General features: G+C 61.4%; 2 protein-coding genes across 4 annotated transcripts in view; one reads left to right on the top strand and one right to left on the bottom strand.

Moving 5' to 3' along the window:
- The window catches only part of GNG7 (G protein subunit gamma 7), a 39,070-nt gene extending 32,763 nt beyond the window's left edge, over positions 1 to 6,307 (top strand). For 2 of the 3 annotated variants that reach the window (XM_027664302.1, XM_027664301.1), the window contains 2 exons: positions 3,895 to 4,013; positions 5,993 to 6,307. In XM_027664302.1, the coding sequence (XP_027520103.1) occupies positions 3,933 to 4,013; positions 5,993 to 6,118 (207 nt within the window). In that variant the 5' untranslated portion in view covers positions 3,895 to 3,932 and the 3' untranslated portion in view covers positions 6,119 to 6,307. Of the gene's footprint in view, positions 1 to 2,217; positions 2,223 to 3,894; positions 4,014 to 5,992 lie in introns of those variants that run through there. The other variant, XM_027664303.1, reaches the window with a different exon arrangement.
- A 7,968-nt stretch (positions 6,308 to 14,275) lies between these two features.
- GADD45B (growth arrest and DNA damage inducible beta) lies at positions 14,276 to 16,179 on the bottom strand. Its single transcript, XM_027664376.1, has 4 exons — positions 16,033 to 16,179; positions 15,828 to 15,929; positions 15,156 to 15,375; positions 14,276 to 15,036 (listed from the first exon to the last, which is right to left on the bottom strand). Exons 1-4 carry the CDS (start codon positions 16,068 to 16,070, stop codon positions 14,923 to 14,925), a joined length of 474 nt encoding a protein of 157 aa, XP_027520177.1. The 5' UTR covers positions 16,071 to 16,179; the 3' UTR covers positions 14,276 to 14,922.
- Positions 16,180 to 16,185: the final 6 nt, after the last annotated feature.

The raw sequence follows: 16,185 nt of genomic DNA, 5'->3' as shown, positions 1-16,185 counted from the left end.
GTCACCGCTGCTGTCACCGCGCTGTCACCGCTGCTGTCACCGCGCTGCTGCGGCACGCGGCTGACTCAGGAGCTGCGCGGGTTCGGGCTGTCTCTCCTCGGGAAAACAGCCCGAACGAGGCCTTTCACAGCCCGCCCGCTGCGGAGAGAACTCTCTCGGGAACAGGGGGGGCTCTGTGAGGCGCGGAGGTGCCTCCCCGGTGGGTGCTGCCCTGACGTCAGGGCTGTGCAGGACGGACCCGGCACAGCCCCGAGTTCCCACTGTCCCCCCCTGCTCGGGAACACTGAGCAGCCTTTTTTTGGGAAGGGATGTGATGTGAACAGGAGACTCGGTGTGTTCCTTGAAATGCTTTTGTTTAGTGGGGGAGAGTGATCTCCTCTCCCAGCAGAGGAGATTTGGGGCTGATCTGGAGTCAAACCGAGCTGGTGCAGGACGTGGTTCTGAGCATCCTGACCTGCCCTTAGTCCATAATATGCAAAACAGTTTAAAACAGCAAATCCTGATTGTTTCCCAGGATGTATCCTGACAGATCCTGCTGGGCCTCAGTCTTCCAGTGCTTTTCCTAGAACAGGCAGGAGTGTTCCCGGGGTGTTTGTGCTGCAGCCAGAGCGTCCCTCGGGTTGTGTTTACGTCGTTCCCAAACCCGCTGTGCCCCTCACCTGCACTCCAAGATCCTTGTCCGGGTTTCACAACCTCCCTCAGGGCTGTTTGTGTTGGCCTTGACCTTGGAACGCTCCTGGGTGACCCATTACTGCCCGTGCTCTCGTGTTCTCTGAATTTCTGTTAAATCTGAGTGGTTTTAGTGCTGCAGCATTTTCCATCCCACCTCAGAGGTGGGAAGTGTCGCTGCAGCCCCGAGCCCTGGTAATGCCTCCCCTGGTCTGGGATCTGCCAGATCCCTCTGCTGCCAGAGGAACAGGGATAACAGCCCGGAGAGCTGCAAGATCTGGCGACTTCACCCCTCCTGGAATCACTTCACCCCTCCTGGAATCACTCGCCGACAGAGCGAGAAACGAGCTGACGTGGTGGCAACGCAGCGAGAGCCGTTCCCGAAAATGGGAACGTTCTGGGGCAGCCCAGGAACGCTGCCGGGGAGAAGGGGAGGACGGCTGAGCCGGGAAGGCAGAGGGTGCTCTGGCAGAAGCGCAGGAGGGTTTATTTTTGCTGAGTGATGTGTGCTGGTGACTCAGCGCGAGGCGAGTGGGGCCGTTGTGCCGAGTCACGGCAGAGCTCAGCCCTGGCCCGGCGCCGGCAGCGGTGGGAGGTGAGTCCCGGCCAAACTCCGCAGGCTTTGCCCCTCTGGCAGGAGGGAGCTCTGGCTCTGTGGGTTATTCCTCCACAGTCACATGCCAGCAGAGGCAGGAGGGTGTGCAGGAGGCCCGGGTGCCCCGACTGTCCCGTCCTTCCTGCCCGGGCCCAGCCGCAGGCGTCACATCCCCGTCCCTTCCCAAACACCGAGTTCTCCAAGGTGGGCAAAGGGACACGGAGCTGCATCCAGACCCAGGACAGTCCCGGTGCCCCCCTGGCTGACATCACACCCCCCTCAGTGCTGCTCTCCAAATTCCTTTACCTCACGGGTCAGTCCTGTCCCGCTCCGAGTGACATCTCCAAAGTTTGTTTTGGCTTTTGCCACCTCCCAAGGACGCCCTGGGGAGCCACACTGGGTCTGTGGATCGATGGCCTCTGGGTGCCAGTGACGTGCCTGGTTAATTGTTCCCCTCTGGAACAGGAGCCACCGTGCAGATCCCACCAGGAGCAGCCCCGGAGCGGGGCCGGGTGCCCTGAGCCCAGTGCGGGTCCTGCTGTGGGATCAGGGAGACAGGGATCCACTGGGGTGCTGGGGAGCTGCAGAGCAGTTGGAACAAAACTTCTGCCCCCTTACCAAGGACTTTAAAAACACTCATTTGGCACGGAGTGGGACTCTCTCCACGCTGGCCTTCCTCCAGCCAGGCTGGGTTCCCTGGGATGCTGCAGGGACAGGGATGGGGACAGGGACACAGGCTGTGCTTCTCCCAGAAGTCCCCTGAGGTAACTCTCCCTCGGCTGATTCATCAGCCTCCTTCCATAAACAGGAAGCTGGGAAAGTACAGGCAGGTGATCCTGTGCTGCTGCAAACATGAAATACTTGGAAACAAGAATCGCTTGGATTTTTTTTTCCCCCAGCTGCTGCTAATTCCTTACCCAGGTGCACATTGTTTTGGGGAACTGTTTGCAGCAGGAAGGTCTCTTGAGTTCATAGAACGGACTTAGAGAGAGTTTGACTTTGAGACGGAGCTTTTCCTGCTCCTAATCCCACCTGCTCTGCTTTGGAGTGCTTCAGGCTGGAGCAGGAGAGGAGGATCCTTCCCCCGGGGACCAGCCTGCTTCCTTCTCCCCTTTTCCACAGAACCAGACTGGGTTCCACCCGTGTGTCTCCCCGTGTCACCCTGACTAACGCCTTCCAGGGCTGCAGGGGCGGAGATTTCCCAATAACCCCGCTAGTTCAGGGAATCATCCCGTGCTGGATCGGGAATGCTGATGGAGCACTGCCTGTTTATCCCACAGCATCCCGTGTTCCAAACGCTGCTCAGGGATTGAGGAGCTCAGCGTGTGTTGGACGCTGCTGCCAAGCCAAATAATCCCTGAGAGTGCCCCTGTGGTCTGGAATAAACTCCCTTAATGTCTAAACACGGGCGAGACAGCCCGAGCCTGTGAGGGTTTGGGATGGGGCAGGAGCTCCCGCCCTGCTGCCCCCGGGAAGGCTCAGCTTTGAAGCTGCCGGGCCTGGGGAGGACGTTGGAGGAGCCTCTAATTAAAGCAGGCACTGCAGGGCTGTGGTGGGCGGCTGGAGGGGCCCGGGAGCGCCGCTGGATCCGGCTCCGTGTTTGCTTTGGCTCCTTCCTCCTCCCGGCACCGGCTCCTGGGCGGAGGGAGGTGGGAGCTGCACCCTCTGCCCTGGCACTGAGTGGTCTGGGGCAGGGGCAGGGCGAGGAGGGGGCTGTGCTGGCACCTCTGCAGAGCCCCCCTGGGATGTCCCAGAGCAAACCACCCGGGAATGGTGCCTGTCCAGGGGATCCAGCGTGGCCGGAGCTGCCCCCGGAGTGCCCGGCCCTGGCTGCGGCTGCACGGCCCCGTGACAGGGCTGCATTGTTTGGGGCTGGGCACAAACTCCTGCAGATGCTGCTGCTGCTGCATTTCGAGGGAGGTGGTTTAACCACTGCCTGCTCCTGCCAGGGTGTCCAGCTGCAGCAGGGGATGCAGGGACACGGCCCCGCAGGAATGTGGGACACGATCCCGTGGGCTGGTCGGACACAATCCCACAGACAGGCTGGACATGATCCCATGGGCAGGTTGGACACAATCCCATGGGCAGGTTGGACATGATCCCATGAAGAGATTGGACACGATCCCATGAAGAGGTTGGACATGATCCCATGGGCAGGTCGGACACCACCCCATGGACACGGCCCCATGTGCAGGCAGCCCCTCCCCAGGTGACAGGGACACCAAAACCCCACCCCAGGGATGCTGCAGGTGGGTCCATGGGACCCTGGGAGCCCTCCCTGGTGCCCAGCTCGGGGTGGGGCTCCAGCAGAGCTTTGCTTCTGTGGAAAAAGGTTCTTATTTTTCCGCTCTCGTCGGCAAAGTTTTTGCTGCTTCAGGGAAAGGGGAACTTGAAGCAAGACCAGGAAACGTTCCATTGGTGTCATCAGAGCTCCTGGAAGCCCTTTGCACGTGGCTGTCGGGGCGGACACGGCGCACGGCCCTTCCCAAGATGGAGGTGGAAGGTGTCCCTGGAACTGGAGGGACTTTGAGGTCCTTCCCAACCCTCCCGGGATTCCTGGATGGGACACGGTGTCCCAGCGGTCCCATGCACGGTGCCAACCCCGGTTTTCCCCCCTGTTTTTTTTGCAGGATTCTCCTGTGCTGGGGCCTGGAGCCGATGGCAGAGAATGTCAACAACTAACAACATAGCGCAGGCCCGGAAGCTGGTGGAGCAGCTCCGCATCGAGGCCGGGATCGAGAGGATCAAGGTGGGTCTGGGAGCGGGAAGGGACCCTGGGCAGCTGCTTTGGGATCTCCCAGCACGGCTGTGACGTCTCCAGTGGGGGTGTTGCAGTGTTCCAGTGTTCCAGCATTCCCTCCGGGATCTGGAGGAAGCTGCAGAGGGTCTCTCCGTCGGGAGCTGCAGTGACAGGACAAGGAGTGATGGGTTCAGATGGAAAGAGGGGAAATTTAGGTTGGATATACGGAAGGAATTCCTCCCTGGGAGGGTGGGCAGGCCCTGGCACAGGGTGCCCAGAGAAGCTGTGGCTGCCCCATCCCTGGGAGTGTCCAAGGCCAGGTTGGAGCAGCCTGGGATAGGGAAGGTGTCCCTGCCCAGGGCAGGGGGTGGGACTGGATGGGCTTTAAGGTGCTTCCAACCCAAACCATTCCAGGATTCTGTGACAGGTCTGGAAGCAGGAGCTGGAGGAGCTCCTAGGAGGGGTCTCAGCACTGTTGCTCTTTCCCAGCAAAGCCTTTGGAGCACTCCCAGCTCCAAAGGTCGGGAAGTGCACTCCCCCCTCCTCCCTCTGTCTGGGATCCTGGAGCTGAGCCACGTCATTCCCCTCAGGAGAGTCAGCACTGGCTGCTGGGGGAAGACCTGTAATTTAGCTTGTCTTCCCTAAAAAGCCTGGCTGGAGCCTGGAAAGGCCCTAAAAACAGCTACAAACCCTCATGGTTTAAAAAAGAACCAGCCCAGGTTTCTCCAAGCCCCGTCCAACCTGGCCTTGGACACTGCCAGGGATGGGGCAGCTCTGGGAAATCCTTTCCAGTGCCTCACCCCCCTCACAGGGAGGAATTTCCTCCTCGTGTCTCAGCTGAATCTCCCCTTTTTAGTTTTTTTAGGGTTTTTTGCAGTTTTTCAGAACTTGCAGTTCTGTGCTGTCATTAAATGTTTCAGCAGGAACCAAAAGCTCGAAGCGAGGAGGAAAAGTGGGATAAAACCCCTTTTCTGTGCAGTTTTGGGCAAACCCCTTCCATCTGTGCTTCCACCCCACGGGGTGGGGACCCTCCTCCTGTGCTTTGGTGTCTCCTGGGAAGGCAGATCCAGAGACAAGGAGTTTTTGGGACAATCTCTGAGCATTTTGCAATATTCAGCATTAAAGTTCTGCCCGGGAATGAACATTCCAAACACCCTCAGCACAGACATTGGGATCCCGGAGCAGAACTTGCTGCAGGGGCAAGGTCAAGGCTGTGCTTAAAGCAATTAATCCCTTAAGACACTAATTACCCCCAATCCCAGAGGGGAGAGATCGGCTTGGCCTGAGCTCGGAGGGACCTGTGAGGAGATCCTGGAGTGGCCTGGAAACCTCCACATCCCCTGGGAGCCTCGGTGGGACACTCTGAGGGGGGAGGAGAAGGAAGGGATGAGCCAGAGGTGGATTTGGGAGTGATCTGGCCCCTCTGGCACCAGGGAGGAGGAAAGTCAGGGCTCTGCAGCAGGTCTGGGCCTCCCCACGTGCTGTGGTTCCACCTCTGCCCTGTGTTTGCCCCACGTCCCACCAGTGATTGAGGGTCATTTGGACAAAAAATGGGATCTGTTGGTCTCCAGAGCCTCTGGCAGCTCCCTGTGGGCTCCCCCCCTCCTCAGAGCCCTTCCCAAAAACCAGCTTTGAACTCAGCCGAGCAGAGCCTTGAGGAGCAGTTTCCAAGGGTTTCCACAGCTCCATTTTTAACGTCAGAGGCTGCACTCAAACAGGCCTTTCCCTTGCCTGTTCATCCCAAATCCCTCAAGAACAAGGGCAGTAACACCTGCTTTTCAATCTCTCACTCTCAGCCAGGGTTATCTCCCCACACTCATCTCTTTATTTATGCCAGACCCTAAAACCACTCCATTTCCACCTCAGTTCCCCTGTTTATCTCTGCCCATCTCCCTAATTTTCCATGAGGAAAAGCCGGGGGTCAGCTCCCTCTCTCTGGAGCTGGGAATATCCCCCACTAACCTCCTGCTTTTCCCCCAACATTCCAGGTCTCGAAAGCCTCTTCTGAGCTCATGAACTACTGTGAGCAACATGCCCGGAACGACCCGCTGCTGGTTGGAGTCCCCGCTTCCGAGAACCCCTTTAAGGACAAAAAGCCCTGTATCATCCTATAGCTCCAGCCCCGGATCCCTCCGGAAGGGCATCCTGCTCCATCCACTGAAACCCAGCTCCAGCACCTGCACCTGCGCCCGGGGGTAAACTCTTAAATGTTGGCTTCAAACAGAACTTAAATTCCCGAAAAAAAAAAACCCAAACAAACAAAACAAAACAAAAACCACCACAAAACCAACCAATTGCACGGAGATAATAATAATAATAATCTGGGAGTGGTTTTTAGGGAAGGGCGGCCGTTCCCGGGAAAGGGAACGGGGCTGCACGTGTGGAGAGGGGTCAGAATTTAAATTGGAATTCAGAATAAACCGGGGTGGAGGGAGAGGGGAGGGGGGGAGGATTTTAACAGGGATATTGGAGTTTGGGAGGGGGGGGTGGGGGGGTCGTGGGAGGTGAGGTGGGGGTCGTGGTGTTCCCAGTGGGATGTGAGGCCGGAGCTCCGGGACCTGGACACGGCTCCGAGTGCTCCGATCCAATTAAGTCTCCAATCAGCAGGAATTTGCTCTCGTTTTCTGGAGAGGGAACGAGGAGGGGGCCCGGGTGGGAGAGATTTTGTAGAAAAATTAGTACAAAAAAAAAAAAAAAAAAAAGAAAAAAAACCAAAAAAAACAGCAAAAAAAAAAAAAACAGCTGGAAAAATCCCTGTTGGGAATGGCTGGAGGGAGGTGGGGGGGCCCCTTCCCTGCATCCCAGGGCTCTGCTCGGAGCAGGGAATGGCCCCAGGGGGGAACAGATCCCGGGAGGAATGTCAGGGAGCCCCAGGGATGGGGGAGGCCGGGACCAGCCCCCCCAGCTGCTCCTGGAGGGGGGGAAGGACCTTCCAGGTGGGCATCCAGAATCTGGGAAAATGGGCCTTTTGGGGAGTTTCAGCCCAAAACACTGGGAGCAGCGAGTGGAATTCTTTCCAGGGAACCCAGGGAATGAGGCTCAGGGGGAGGTGGTCAGTGAGGTTTAGGGGAGATGAGGGTGAGGAGAAGACACAGTTCAGTTCCCATCCCTTGGGAATCCTGAACTGGGATTTGACAGGGAGCACCGTGTTCCCACTGGGATAACCCAGCCCGGAGCAGGAAGAGGGGGAGCAGGAGAACCTTCCTGCCAGGGAGCCTGGGAGTGTGCTCAGGAGAGAGCCTGGAGCTCAGGGAAGTCCCACGGAGCTCCCCAGCCGCTGGATCTGTCGGGAAGGGGACGGATCCCGGGATTGCCAAACCCAACCCATGTCCACAGGGCAGATCCCGGGGCTCAGGAGCTCCTTGGAACGCGGCCAACGCTCCCAGAATCCCAGAATTAGGTTGGGATCTGGGATCATCAAGTCCAGCCTCCCCCCATAGGCAGAGGCACCGTTTGTGGCCATTCCCAGTTATCCTGAACACGGGTGTTGGTTTTGGGAAGAGAAGGAAAACACCAAACCAACCAACCAACCACACCTGGTGTGAAATCCTGGGAGTTTCCCTGTTCCCCCAAAGCTTTGGATTTGGTTTGAAACGCCAGAGCCTCCACTGGGATGGGAACCACAGGGGGCAAATCCCTTCATGGGACTGGGAGCACTTCCCATGGGAAAGGGGGGCTGGAGGAGACCCCTGGACTCGGCTGATCCCCCCCTGTGCTGTCGTGGTCCAGTTGGAGGGAGAATCCCTGCAGCCCAAACTGGGGCTGCTGGTGGGAGTCACTGGTGCAGGCAGGACACTGGGAGCTTCCCTGGCTGCTCTCCGGAGGAGGATGGAATTCCCAGGGCTGGCACTGGCTCCCAAGGCACCAGGAGCTGCCGGAGTGGGGCTCAGAGACAGGGAGAGGAGCAGAGCGTGGCTGGTACCCAGGGAAGGGGATTCCTCCCGGGATACTGGGGGGGGCTGGGATGGGCAGAGCTGCTCCGTTTCCATTCCTTGGTTGCAGGAATCTCGCCATTCCTTGTTTTCAGTCTGCCATCACTTGCCTTTTAAACAGAATCGGGAAAATCCCACGTTTTTAACACTAACGGAAACCTCCCGTGTGCGCCCGCCGCGGCTTTCCCGGGATCCTGGGAAAAGCTCCTGTGTCCCCCCGCTGTGTCCTGGGCTCCTGACCCGGCATCCCAGGGCACAGGTGACCCCTTGGATGTCACCCCCTCCCGGTGTGAGGGAGCAGAGCAGGGAAAAGGGGGATATTTCCCTCTGTGCCCCCTCCCCGTTTGCGCAGCGACAGCAAACCCTTTTTGGTGAGTTCTGTCCTAAATCCAAAATAACTCCAAGCTCCCGCCCGCCGGGAGGGAACGGACACTCCGAGTCCAGCCTGGGCTCAGCCACAGCCGGGCTTTCCCTTCTCCAGGAGGGAATTCCCTCTGTCCTTAATCTCGTACAGTTCCAGCCTTATTTTTCTACTCCAGATCGCTGATTCTTCCTCTGTGTTAGAGACCAGAGCATGGTGCTATCCCGGGGCCGCGGGCACGGAGCGGGAGCGGAGCCGGGAATTCCCCCTCCTCCTCCTCTTCCTCCTCCTCCGCCACCCGGGCAGGGGCTGCCGGACCCCCCCGGCATCCTCAGGGGCTCCAACATCCCACCCTTCCCAGCCCCCATCCACTGCGGGATCCTCGGCAAATCCTGTGGGATGCTCGGCCAGCGAATCCTTTGGGATGCTGGGCCGGCAAACCCAGCCGGGCACACCCCGGTCCAGCATTTTGGGGTCACTCTGCCTCCTCCCTCTTGTCCTTCCACCCACCCCGGGGTCCTGCCCGAGCCGTGCCCGTGTTGGAGCCGGGAGAAAGGGGCAGGGAGAAGGGAAGGAGCCGGGAGCTGGGAGAAGGGGCAGGGAGAAGGGAAAAGGAGCCGGGAAAAGGGGCAGGGAGAAGGGGCAAGCTGGGAAAAGGGGCGAGGAGCCGGGAGGTGGGAGAAGGGGCAGGGAGCAGGGGCAGGGAGCCGGGAGAAAGGCCATGGAGCTGGGAGAAAGGCCATGGAGCATCTCCCATGGGAGCCTGGGGACAGGGCTGGGGGCTCCTTGGCGTGGGGACTCCGGAATGTGCCGACAGACAGCCGAGGGTCCCGCCGGAGACGGGGGGTGGGAGCTGCCAGCGGGTGCTGGGGCTCCGTGGGTGACTCGTTTCGGTGGAAAAAATCCTTGATTTTGAATTTTTTTGAATTTTTTTTTTTTTTTGGTTTTTTTTTTTTTTTTTTGGAATTCTATCCTCGTCCGAGTAAATCCGTGCTCATCCTGTAGGTGTTTTTGTATGGCATAAATAGAAGTGCAGATTCCAGTAGTTGCTTGTACTTTGTTAGTGCATTTGCCAAATAAATTAAAAAAAAAAAAAAAAAGAAAAAAAAAAGGGAAAAAGGAAGAAAAAAAAAAAACCCACACACACACACAAAAAAAAGACTTTTCAGGACTTTTTAAGTGCTGCAAAGGGCGAGGGGGGAGCGGGAGGAGCCGGAGCCCCGGGCTCCACAAAGGCCTTTTTTTGGAGGTAACCACATGCCCAGATCTGTCCAGCCTTTCTTTATGGCGTGTGGTGAAAGCCGGTGCCAAAAATAGAAAACCGGGAAAGAAAAGGGAGAGGGGAAACATTGCTTCTATTTAATTTTTCCTCCCTTCTCTTTGTCCTGCCCTCCCTGTCTCGGGGGACGGAGCCAGGAGACTCCCGGGCACCCCGAGCCTGGTGTGGTCCGGAGCCTCTGGATGCTCCCAAATCCCCCCCTTGTTTCCAAGTGCTTAAAAAGTCGCCTTTATTTAACAAAACCCCAATAACTCATTTATCTGTCGCACGGAGGCCACATGGGACCCTCCGCGCTCCTCCTTTCCTTCTCTCGGGTCTATCCTTATAATTATTATTATTATTATTATTATAATTATTATTATTATTATTTGCCAAACTCTGGTCTCGTTGCCAAACGCCAATCCAGGTTTGTACAGACTGTCCTTAGGAAGTGGTCGGTGTCTGTGCCGTAGGCTCCTCATCCGTCTGCAGTTCCCGGGTTTGTTTTTTTCTCTCTCGTGTGCCATAGCCCGACTTCTCGCACAGTGTTTAATATTTTGTGGAATTGTTGTTCCGAAGTGAATGGATAACACAATAAAAAGGCTCACTTTGCATTTTGCCAGATTTCCTCTCCGGCCTGTCCTGCGCCCGGCACGGGGGGGAGGAATCGGGTGGGATTGGGAATTTTGGGGATCGGGGGCCCTCTGGGATCGCAGCCCCTCAAGGACTGAAACCCCCCCTCGGGGATCCCTTTCTCCCACCCTTGGGAGCTGCTCCCGCCTCCCTGGTGCTCCCCTCCCCATCCCTGGGTGCTCAGGTGGGATCAGGGATGCCAGTTCCTTACGTGGACCCTCAGGGATCACGGACCGCCGGGAATTGCAGCCCCTCAGGGATCACATCCCCTCAGGGGTCCCCTTCTCCCACCCTTGGGAGCTGCTCCCACCCCCCTGGTGCTCCCCCCATCCCTGGTGGCTCCTGCCCATCCCAAGCAGCACAGGAGCCATCGGGCATTTCCCACTTCCCAGAAGGCACCGGAGCCTTCCCAGGCCATGGAGCCACAGGAAAACGAAACCTGGAGCAGCGTTTCTTCCCTTTTCAGAGAGAAAGGCTCTCGGCCTGTCCCGGCTTCCTGCTCCACTTCCCAGCAGCTCCAGGTTCCGGGACAAGATCTGCCCGGTCCCAACGTGCTCCCAGGGAGCCGCTTTCCTGGAAGGCAGCGGGATCCAGGCCGGGGCTCCGGGAGAGGCTTGGAGCGAGTCCTGCAGGAATGTGCTGCTGCTGCTGCTGCTGCTGCTGCTGCTGCTGCTGCTCCGGCCGGGCTGGAGCCGCGAGCCGGGAATAGCTGGGATGGGTCGGTGTCTGACAGAAACCCCGGCTGGGAAGGGCGGGATGGACACTGGGACAGGTGACAGGGAGAGGGACAAACAACGGGCTGGGCGGGGTGACAAAGAGCAGGACGGAGGCCCCGGGCCAGTGTCCCACAACCAGCGGGGAGCAAGGAAGGAGTCCCTGCCCAAACTCCCCCAAATTAAACCTCCAGGACGCGCCGGGAGCGGCTCCTCTCCCGGGAACCCGCTTCCAAGCGCTGGAGCTGGCACAGGGCGGCGGTGCCACCAGACCTTGTGCCAACGCGGAGCGACACCGGCCGGGTGGCACCGGGCTGGGAGCGGCTAAAAATAACCCGCCCGCCTCCGCCGGGCTATTTTTAGCCCGGGCTGCGGCTCTAATTAAATCCCCGCCGCTCTAATTAACTCCCTGCCCTCGGACCCCCTGGCACCCGACGGCACCGGGTGGCCCAAGGACGGGCCGCGGGTCCCAGCGGTGCCACCGCGGTTGGCAGAGCCCGGGTGGCACCGGGAGGGGGGGACAAAGGCGCAGGGGGGTCCCCCCTTCAGCACTGCACGACCCCGGGTGTCCCCCCCCCCATCCCAGGGACCCCCTCCCCCTCCAGGACCGCAGGGACACGGGGGGCTCCGAATCTCCCCCCGCGGGGGGATCCCACGACGTTCCCTCCCCACCTCGGGGACACCCGTGACGCAATGGGGCCACGGCCGTGACGTCACGGGGTGACACTTCCCGCTCCGGAATCCGCCCCCCCCCCCGAGCCCCACTGGGGGGGGGGGGGGGGGGGAGGGGGGGGGGGGGGCTCCCCGCCCCCGTTTCCCCACGCGCAGCACGGCCCGGGGTTGGGCCGGGGGGGGGTCGGGGGGGGGGCGGGGCTGCCGGGGGGGGGCCCGGGGGGGTTGGAGGGCGATGCCTCCCCCCCATTTCCTGGTCCCCGGTGTCTGTCTGTCCCTGGGTGGAGGCAGAGCCCGGGGCCGGGGCCAGGAGCCGCCGGAGCCACCCAGCCCAGACTCGTAAATCAGCGGCTCCAGAGCGGGATCCGGCCCTGCCCTGTCTGGCTGCAGCCGCCCCAGAGCCAGGAAGGGGCTCAGTGCCCCCCTCCCCAGCCGAAACCCCCCCATTTTCCCCCCCCCCCCCCCCGGGGGGGGGGTCCTGGGGACCCGGGGGGGGGGGCGGATTCACCCCCGGGGGCTCATTTGGGGTGGCCGGGACCCCCCACCCCCCCTGCACCCCCAAACACTCTCTCCCCTCTCTATGTCAGACTTTTGGGGGGGGTCTCTCTTGCCCGACACTCATCCTGCAACCCCAGGGCTGGATGAGACCCCCTAATTATTTGTTAATTATCTATTTATCACCCAGGGTTTAATTATCCCCAGGTGTTAAAGCAGGGCACGGTGCTGGGAGGGGAATTATGGGACTGGGGGGTGTCTGGGATTTCTCCAGCCAAGCTCGATCCAGTCCAGGACCCCCATTCCCATCCCTGGGATTCCTCTCCCCCGTGCTGGGTGCTGGCAGGGTGCCGAGGGGGTGGGGGTGGGGGATGTCTGACCCTACGTGAATCAGGGACCCCCCCCAAACCCCCGCAGCCCCCCCCCCCCTTCCCCCAGGTGTCTGGATCGGCTCTGGATGGGTGGAAAGTGTGGATCAGTGTCCAGTCGGGATCCCACCGCCCCCACGCCCGGCTGGGACCGCGTGAGTCAGGGCAGACTGCGGGGGGGGGAGTTTGGGGGGGGTCGGGGAACCCTCTCTGGGGTCCGGGAGGGGCGAGATGTGGCTGCAGGGGTTGGGGGTCCCGCTGCCCCCCTCTTGCTGGGGGGGTCCACGGGGGTTTCTCTGGGGTCAGTGCGGGGGTTCTGGGGGTCCCTGGGCCCCTGGGGTTGCACCGCGGGGGCGTTTGGGGGGGTCCAGGTGGCCCCACTGCCCACGGGGGGGGGCAGGGGCGCTGTGGGTGGGTGGGATGTGCGTGACCCGGCCCGGCGGGGGCGGCTCCGTGTGCGCTCCCGGGTGGGCTGCGGTCGGGGCTGCACCGTGGGTGTCCTGCCCGACCGGGGGGGCTGCGGGGAGGGGCTTGGGGGGGTCTGTGTCCCCCCCGCCCCCGTGACGCACCCGGCCTGACGCGCTCGTCACACGAGTGGCCCGCGGTGACACCGGCGACAGGAATGGCCCCGTGACCTGCTGCCTCATCAGTGAAACGAGTTTCGGGAGCCTCAGCCGCCCTCGGGCCCTTTCCCTCGGGTTTTCCCAGGTGATCCCAGGGATCGCCGTGCCCCCATCGCCCCCCACCCCCGGCTCCCAGCTGAGACCTCCCAGCTCGTGTCAGGAGTGTCTGGGCAGACCCGGGGTTGGGGCCAGGCCGGGGGGTCTTTGCTGTGTGTCCCCCCCCTCGGCTGCAGTGGGGGGGTCACAGTCTGGGCCACTCAGAGGGTGTTGCCTCCACCTTGTCCCCTGAGACCCCCAGGATACATCGAGGGGGGGGTACCCACGGTGGGGGGGCTGTGTGGCCTCACCCGGGGCTGTCACATGTTCCCCCCGTGCCCCCCCTGCGGTCACAGCCCCAAAGGAGGGCACAGGGCACATCCCCGAGCCACAGGACACCCTGGGATGGCCACGGTGTCCCAGCCAGGCTGGACGGTCACTGTGTCCCTGCCCGGCCGGACACGGTGTCCAGCTGGGCAGGCTGGTCCTGGCACAGCTCCCGGCCCTGCGTGACACTGCCCACACCTGAGCACACCCCGTGCCCAGCCAGGGGGGTTCTGCCTCCAGGAGGGGGCCTGGGGGTCCCCACCACAATTTCTGCCTCAGTTTCCCCCCAGCCTTTGGGTTCTCAGCCCCCCCTCCCTGTCCCCAAATCCAGCCCCCGGGGGACGCTGAGGGAGAACCCAGGTGCCCCTGTCCAGAGGTGGGAGGGAATTCTCACGGCTCAGCAGTGGGAAGGGATGGGGGTGGGGGGGTTTCCCAGGCTCTCCTTCCCCCCCGTGGGTGGCTGGTCCCGGTTCCTGCAGCCTCGGGGGGCCGTGGTTTCTGTGGGGGTGGGGGGGAAGCTCCATCCCATAACCCCGGGCCAGCCCCCACCCACGGCAGGGGGGCCGTGCCTCAGTTTCCCACGGAGCTTTGGGCAACCCTGGGGGTGTTTTTCCTGGAAAGACCCTTTTCCAGAGAAGGGCGGGGTGGGAATTTCTCCTTCCCCAGCAGCCAGTGCGGGGAGGCCAAATGCGGGTGGGAACCCCCAGCCCTGCACTAAAGGACCCCCCCACAGCGTGCAGAGCCCCGGGGGGAGGGGGGGGGGCTGGAGCCCTCCCCAAAACCCACCCAGGAGCGGCCCATCCCACTCCCCGTGGGAACAGCTCCAGGAGAGCAGAGGAAGAGCAAACACCGGTGACTTCAGATATTTTATTGCAAATAAATTTAAGTCCCTCGCTCAGTATAAGAATAAACTCTGGAAAAGGTTCAGCTCAAGGGTCTCCAAGTGCAAAAGCAGCACCCCCCGGGGAGGGGGGTGCAGGTCCATCTTGTGCAGACGTCGGTAATTCCTTGGAAAAAAAAAGCGCAAGTTTTCGCAACAAAAAAACTCCACCCCTCTGCAAGTCCTCGCTTCCATCGGGTCCCAGCTGCCAAAAATCCTGACAGTCTCCAGCTCTGGGGTCACCCCCCCCGGGCTCTGGGGGTCCCCAGCTCCGGCCCCTGGGCCAGCACAACTCCTCGGCCAGCAGCTCTGGCCACTGTCCCTCTGGGCTCCAGCCAGTGTCCCTCCAGGCCCTGGCCAGTGTCCATCCAGGCTCGGCACGGCTCCCCCTCCATTCCCACCGCTGCGGCCGCGCTCCCCTTCCTCCTCCTCCTCCTCCTCCTTCTGCTCTCCGGTCAAAAAGAAAAATAAAATCGGTGGGTTCTCGGGTTTGTGGGTTGGAACTGGCTCTGTTTTCTCCTTCTTTTTTATCCTGCTGGTTTATGTCGGCTTTTTTTTTTTTTTAAGGGTTTTTTTTTTTTTCCAATCCTTCAGGTCCAGGCCGGGAAGGGGCCGGGGGCTCAGCGCTCCTGCAGACACACGAAGGGCACCCACTGGTTCCTGTCGCGGCTCTCGGCGCAGTAACTCGCCACCTCCGCCAGCCCCTGGCCCTTCCAGGCGTCCGTGTGCGGGTTCTGGGGGAGCAAGGAGCACGAGGTTAGTGCCACCAGCGCCCCGACACGTGGCCCCGGAGCCCCGTCACCCTCCCCGGCGCCTGGCGCGGTCACGGGCGCATCACGCTGCCCTCGCTCACCGTGACCAGGAGGCAGTGCAGGTCCCGCGGCTCGGCCCCCGGCTCGGGCTCGCCCCCGCCCAGGATGGCGGCGAGGCGCTGCATCCCGGACACGCGCAGGATGTGGATGTCGTTGTCGCAGCAGAACGCCTGGATGAGGGTGAAGTGGATCTGCAGGGCGATGTCGCCTTCGTCCTCCTCGTCGGTGGCCAGAACGCACAGCACGACGCTGTCGGGGTCCCTGTGCGGGGCACGGGGGGAGGGGAGGGGGTCAGGACGGCTGTGGATGGTGCGACCCCTCACCCCCGGCGCTGTCACCCCCCCCCCCCCGTGTCACCGGGGTCACCTCACTGTGTGCAACCCCCCAACTCCAGAACTGTCACCCCCAGTGCCACCGGGGTCATCTCACCCCCCACCCCGGAACTGTCGCCCCCCATGTCGTCGGGGGTCTCCCGTGTGTAAATCCCTCCCGGAGCTGTCACCCTCCCGTGTCACCTCCCTGTCGCACTGAGCTGTGGGGGACAGACCCCCCCAAAATGCAGCCTGGAGTCCTGTCTCTACCCCCCACACCCCGTACAACCCCCCTGGCAAGAACCAGCCCTGCACTGGACGGACCCCCACCATGCGAACCGCGCTGGTGCTGCCCGGACCCCCCCGACAGACCCCCCGACAGAGCCGTGTCGCGATACTCACACATTCATGAGCTTGGCGGACTCGTAGACCCCGACCGTGAGCCGGTCCTGCCGCTGCGCCGCCACCAGCACCCGCTCCACCGCCTCGCTCACCGCCTGCATCCTGTCGCGGAGGAACGACAGAGCCGGTGAGCGCCGGCGGCGACAACGACAGACCCCCCCGCACACACACTCCCCAAAAAAACCCCGAGCTTCCCGCGACTTACTTGCTGCTATCGCAAGGCACCAGCTCCTCCAGGGTCATGGTGCAATTGTAATCCCAAGCGAGAGAAGGCAAATTCCAAGAGCAATAATCCCAAGAGCGGCTCTCGCGGAGGTACCGGGTGAGGTATCGAGGAGGTATCGAGGAGATATCGCGG

The sequence above is a fragment of the Corapipo altera genome, unplaced genomic scaffold (genome assembly GCF_003945725.1).
Source record: "Corapipo altera isolate COAL_440 unplaced genomic scaffold, ASM394572v1 96, whole genome shotgun sequence".
Lineage (NCBI taxonomy): Eukaryota > Metazoa > Chordata > Aves > Passeriformes > Pipridae > Corapipo > Corapipo altera.
The sequence above is the reverse complement of the archived record's forward strand: the minus strand, read 5'-3'. Positions and strand labels throughout refer to the sequence as shown.

What these genes read in the sequence shown, in the direction of transcription:
- GADD45B (XM_027664376.1), bottom strand. Translation starts at nt 16,070, where the DNA reads ATGACCCTGGAGGAGCTGGTGCCTTGCGATAGCAGCAA. An exon ending in GTGCCTTGCGATAGCAGCAA is followed by an intron (nt 15,930 to 16,032) that starts GTAAGTCGCGGG and finishes CCTCCGCGACAG; the next exon opens with GATGCAGGCGGTGAGCGAGG. An exon ending in TCCGCCAAGCTCATGAATGT is followed by an intron (nt 15,376 to 15,827) that starts GTGAGTATCGCG and finishes TGCCCCGCACAG; the next exon opens with GGACCCCGACAGCGTCGTGC.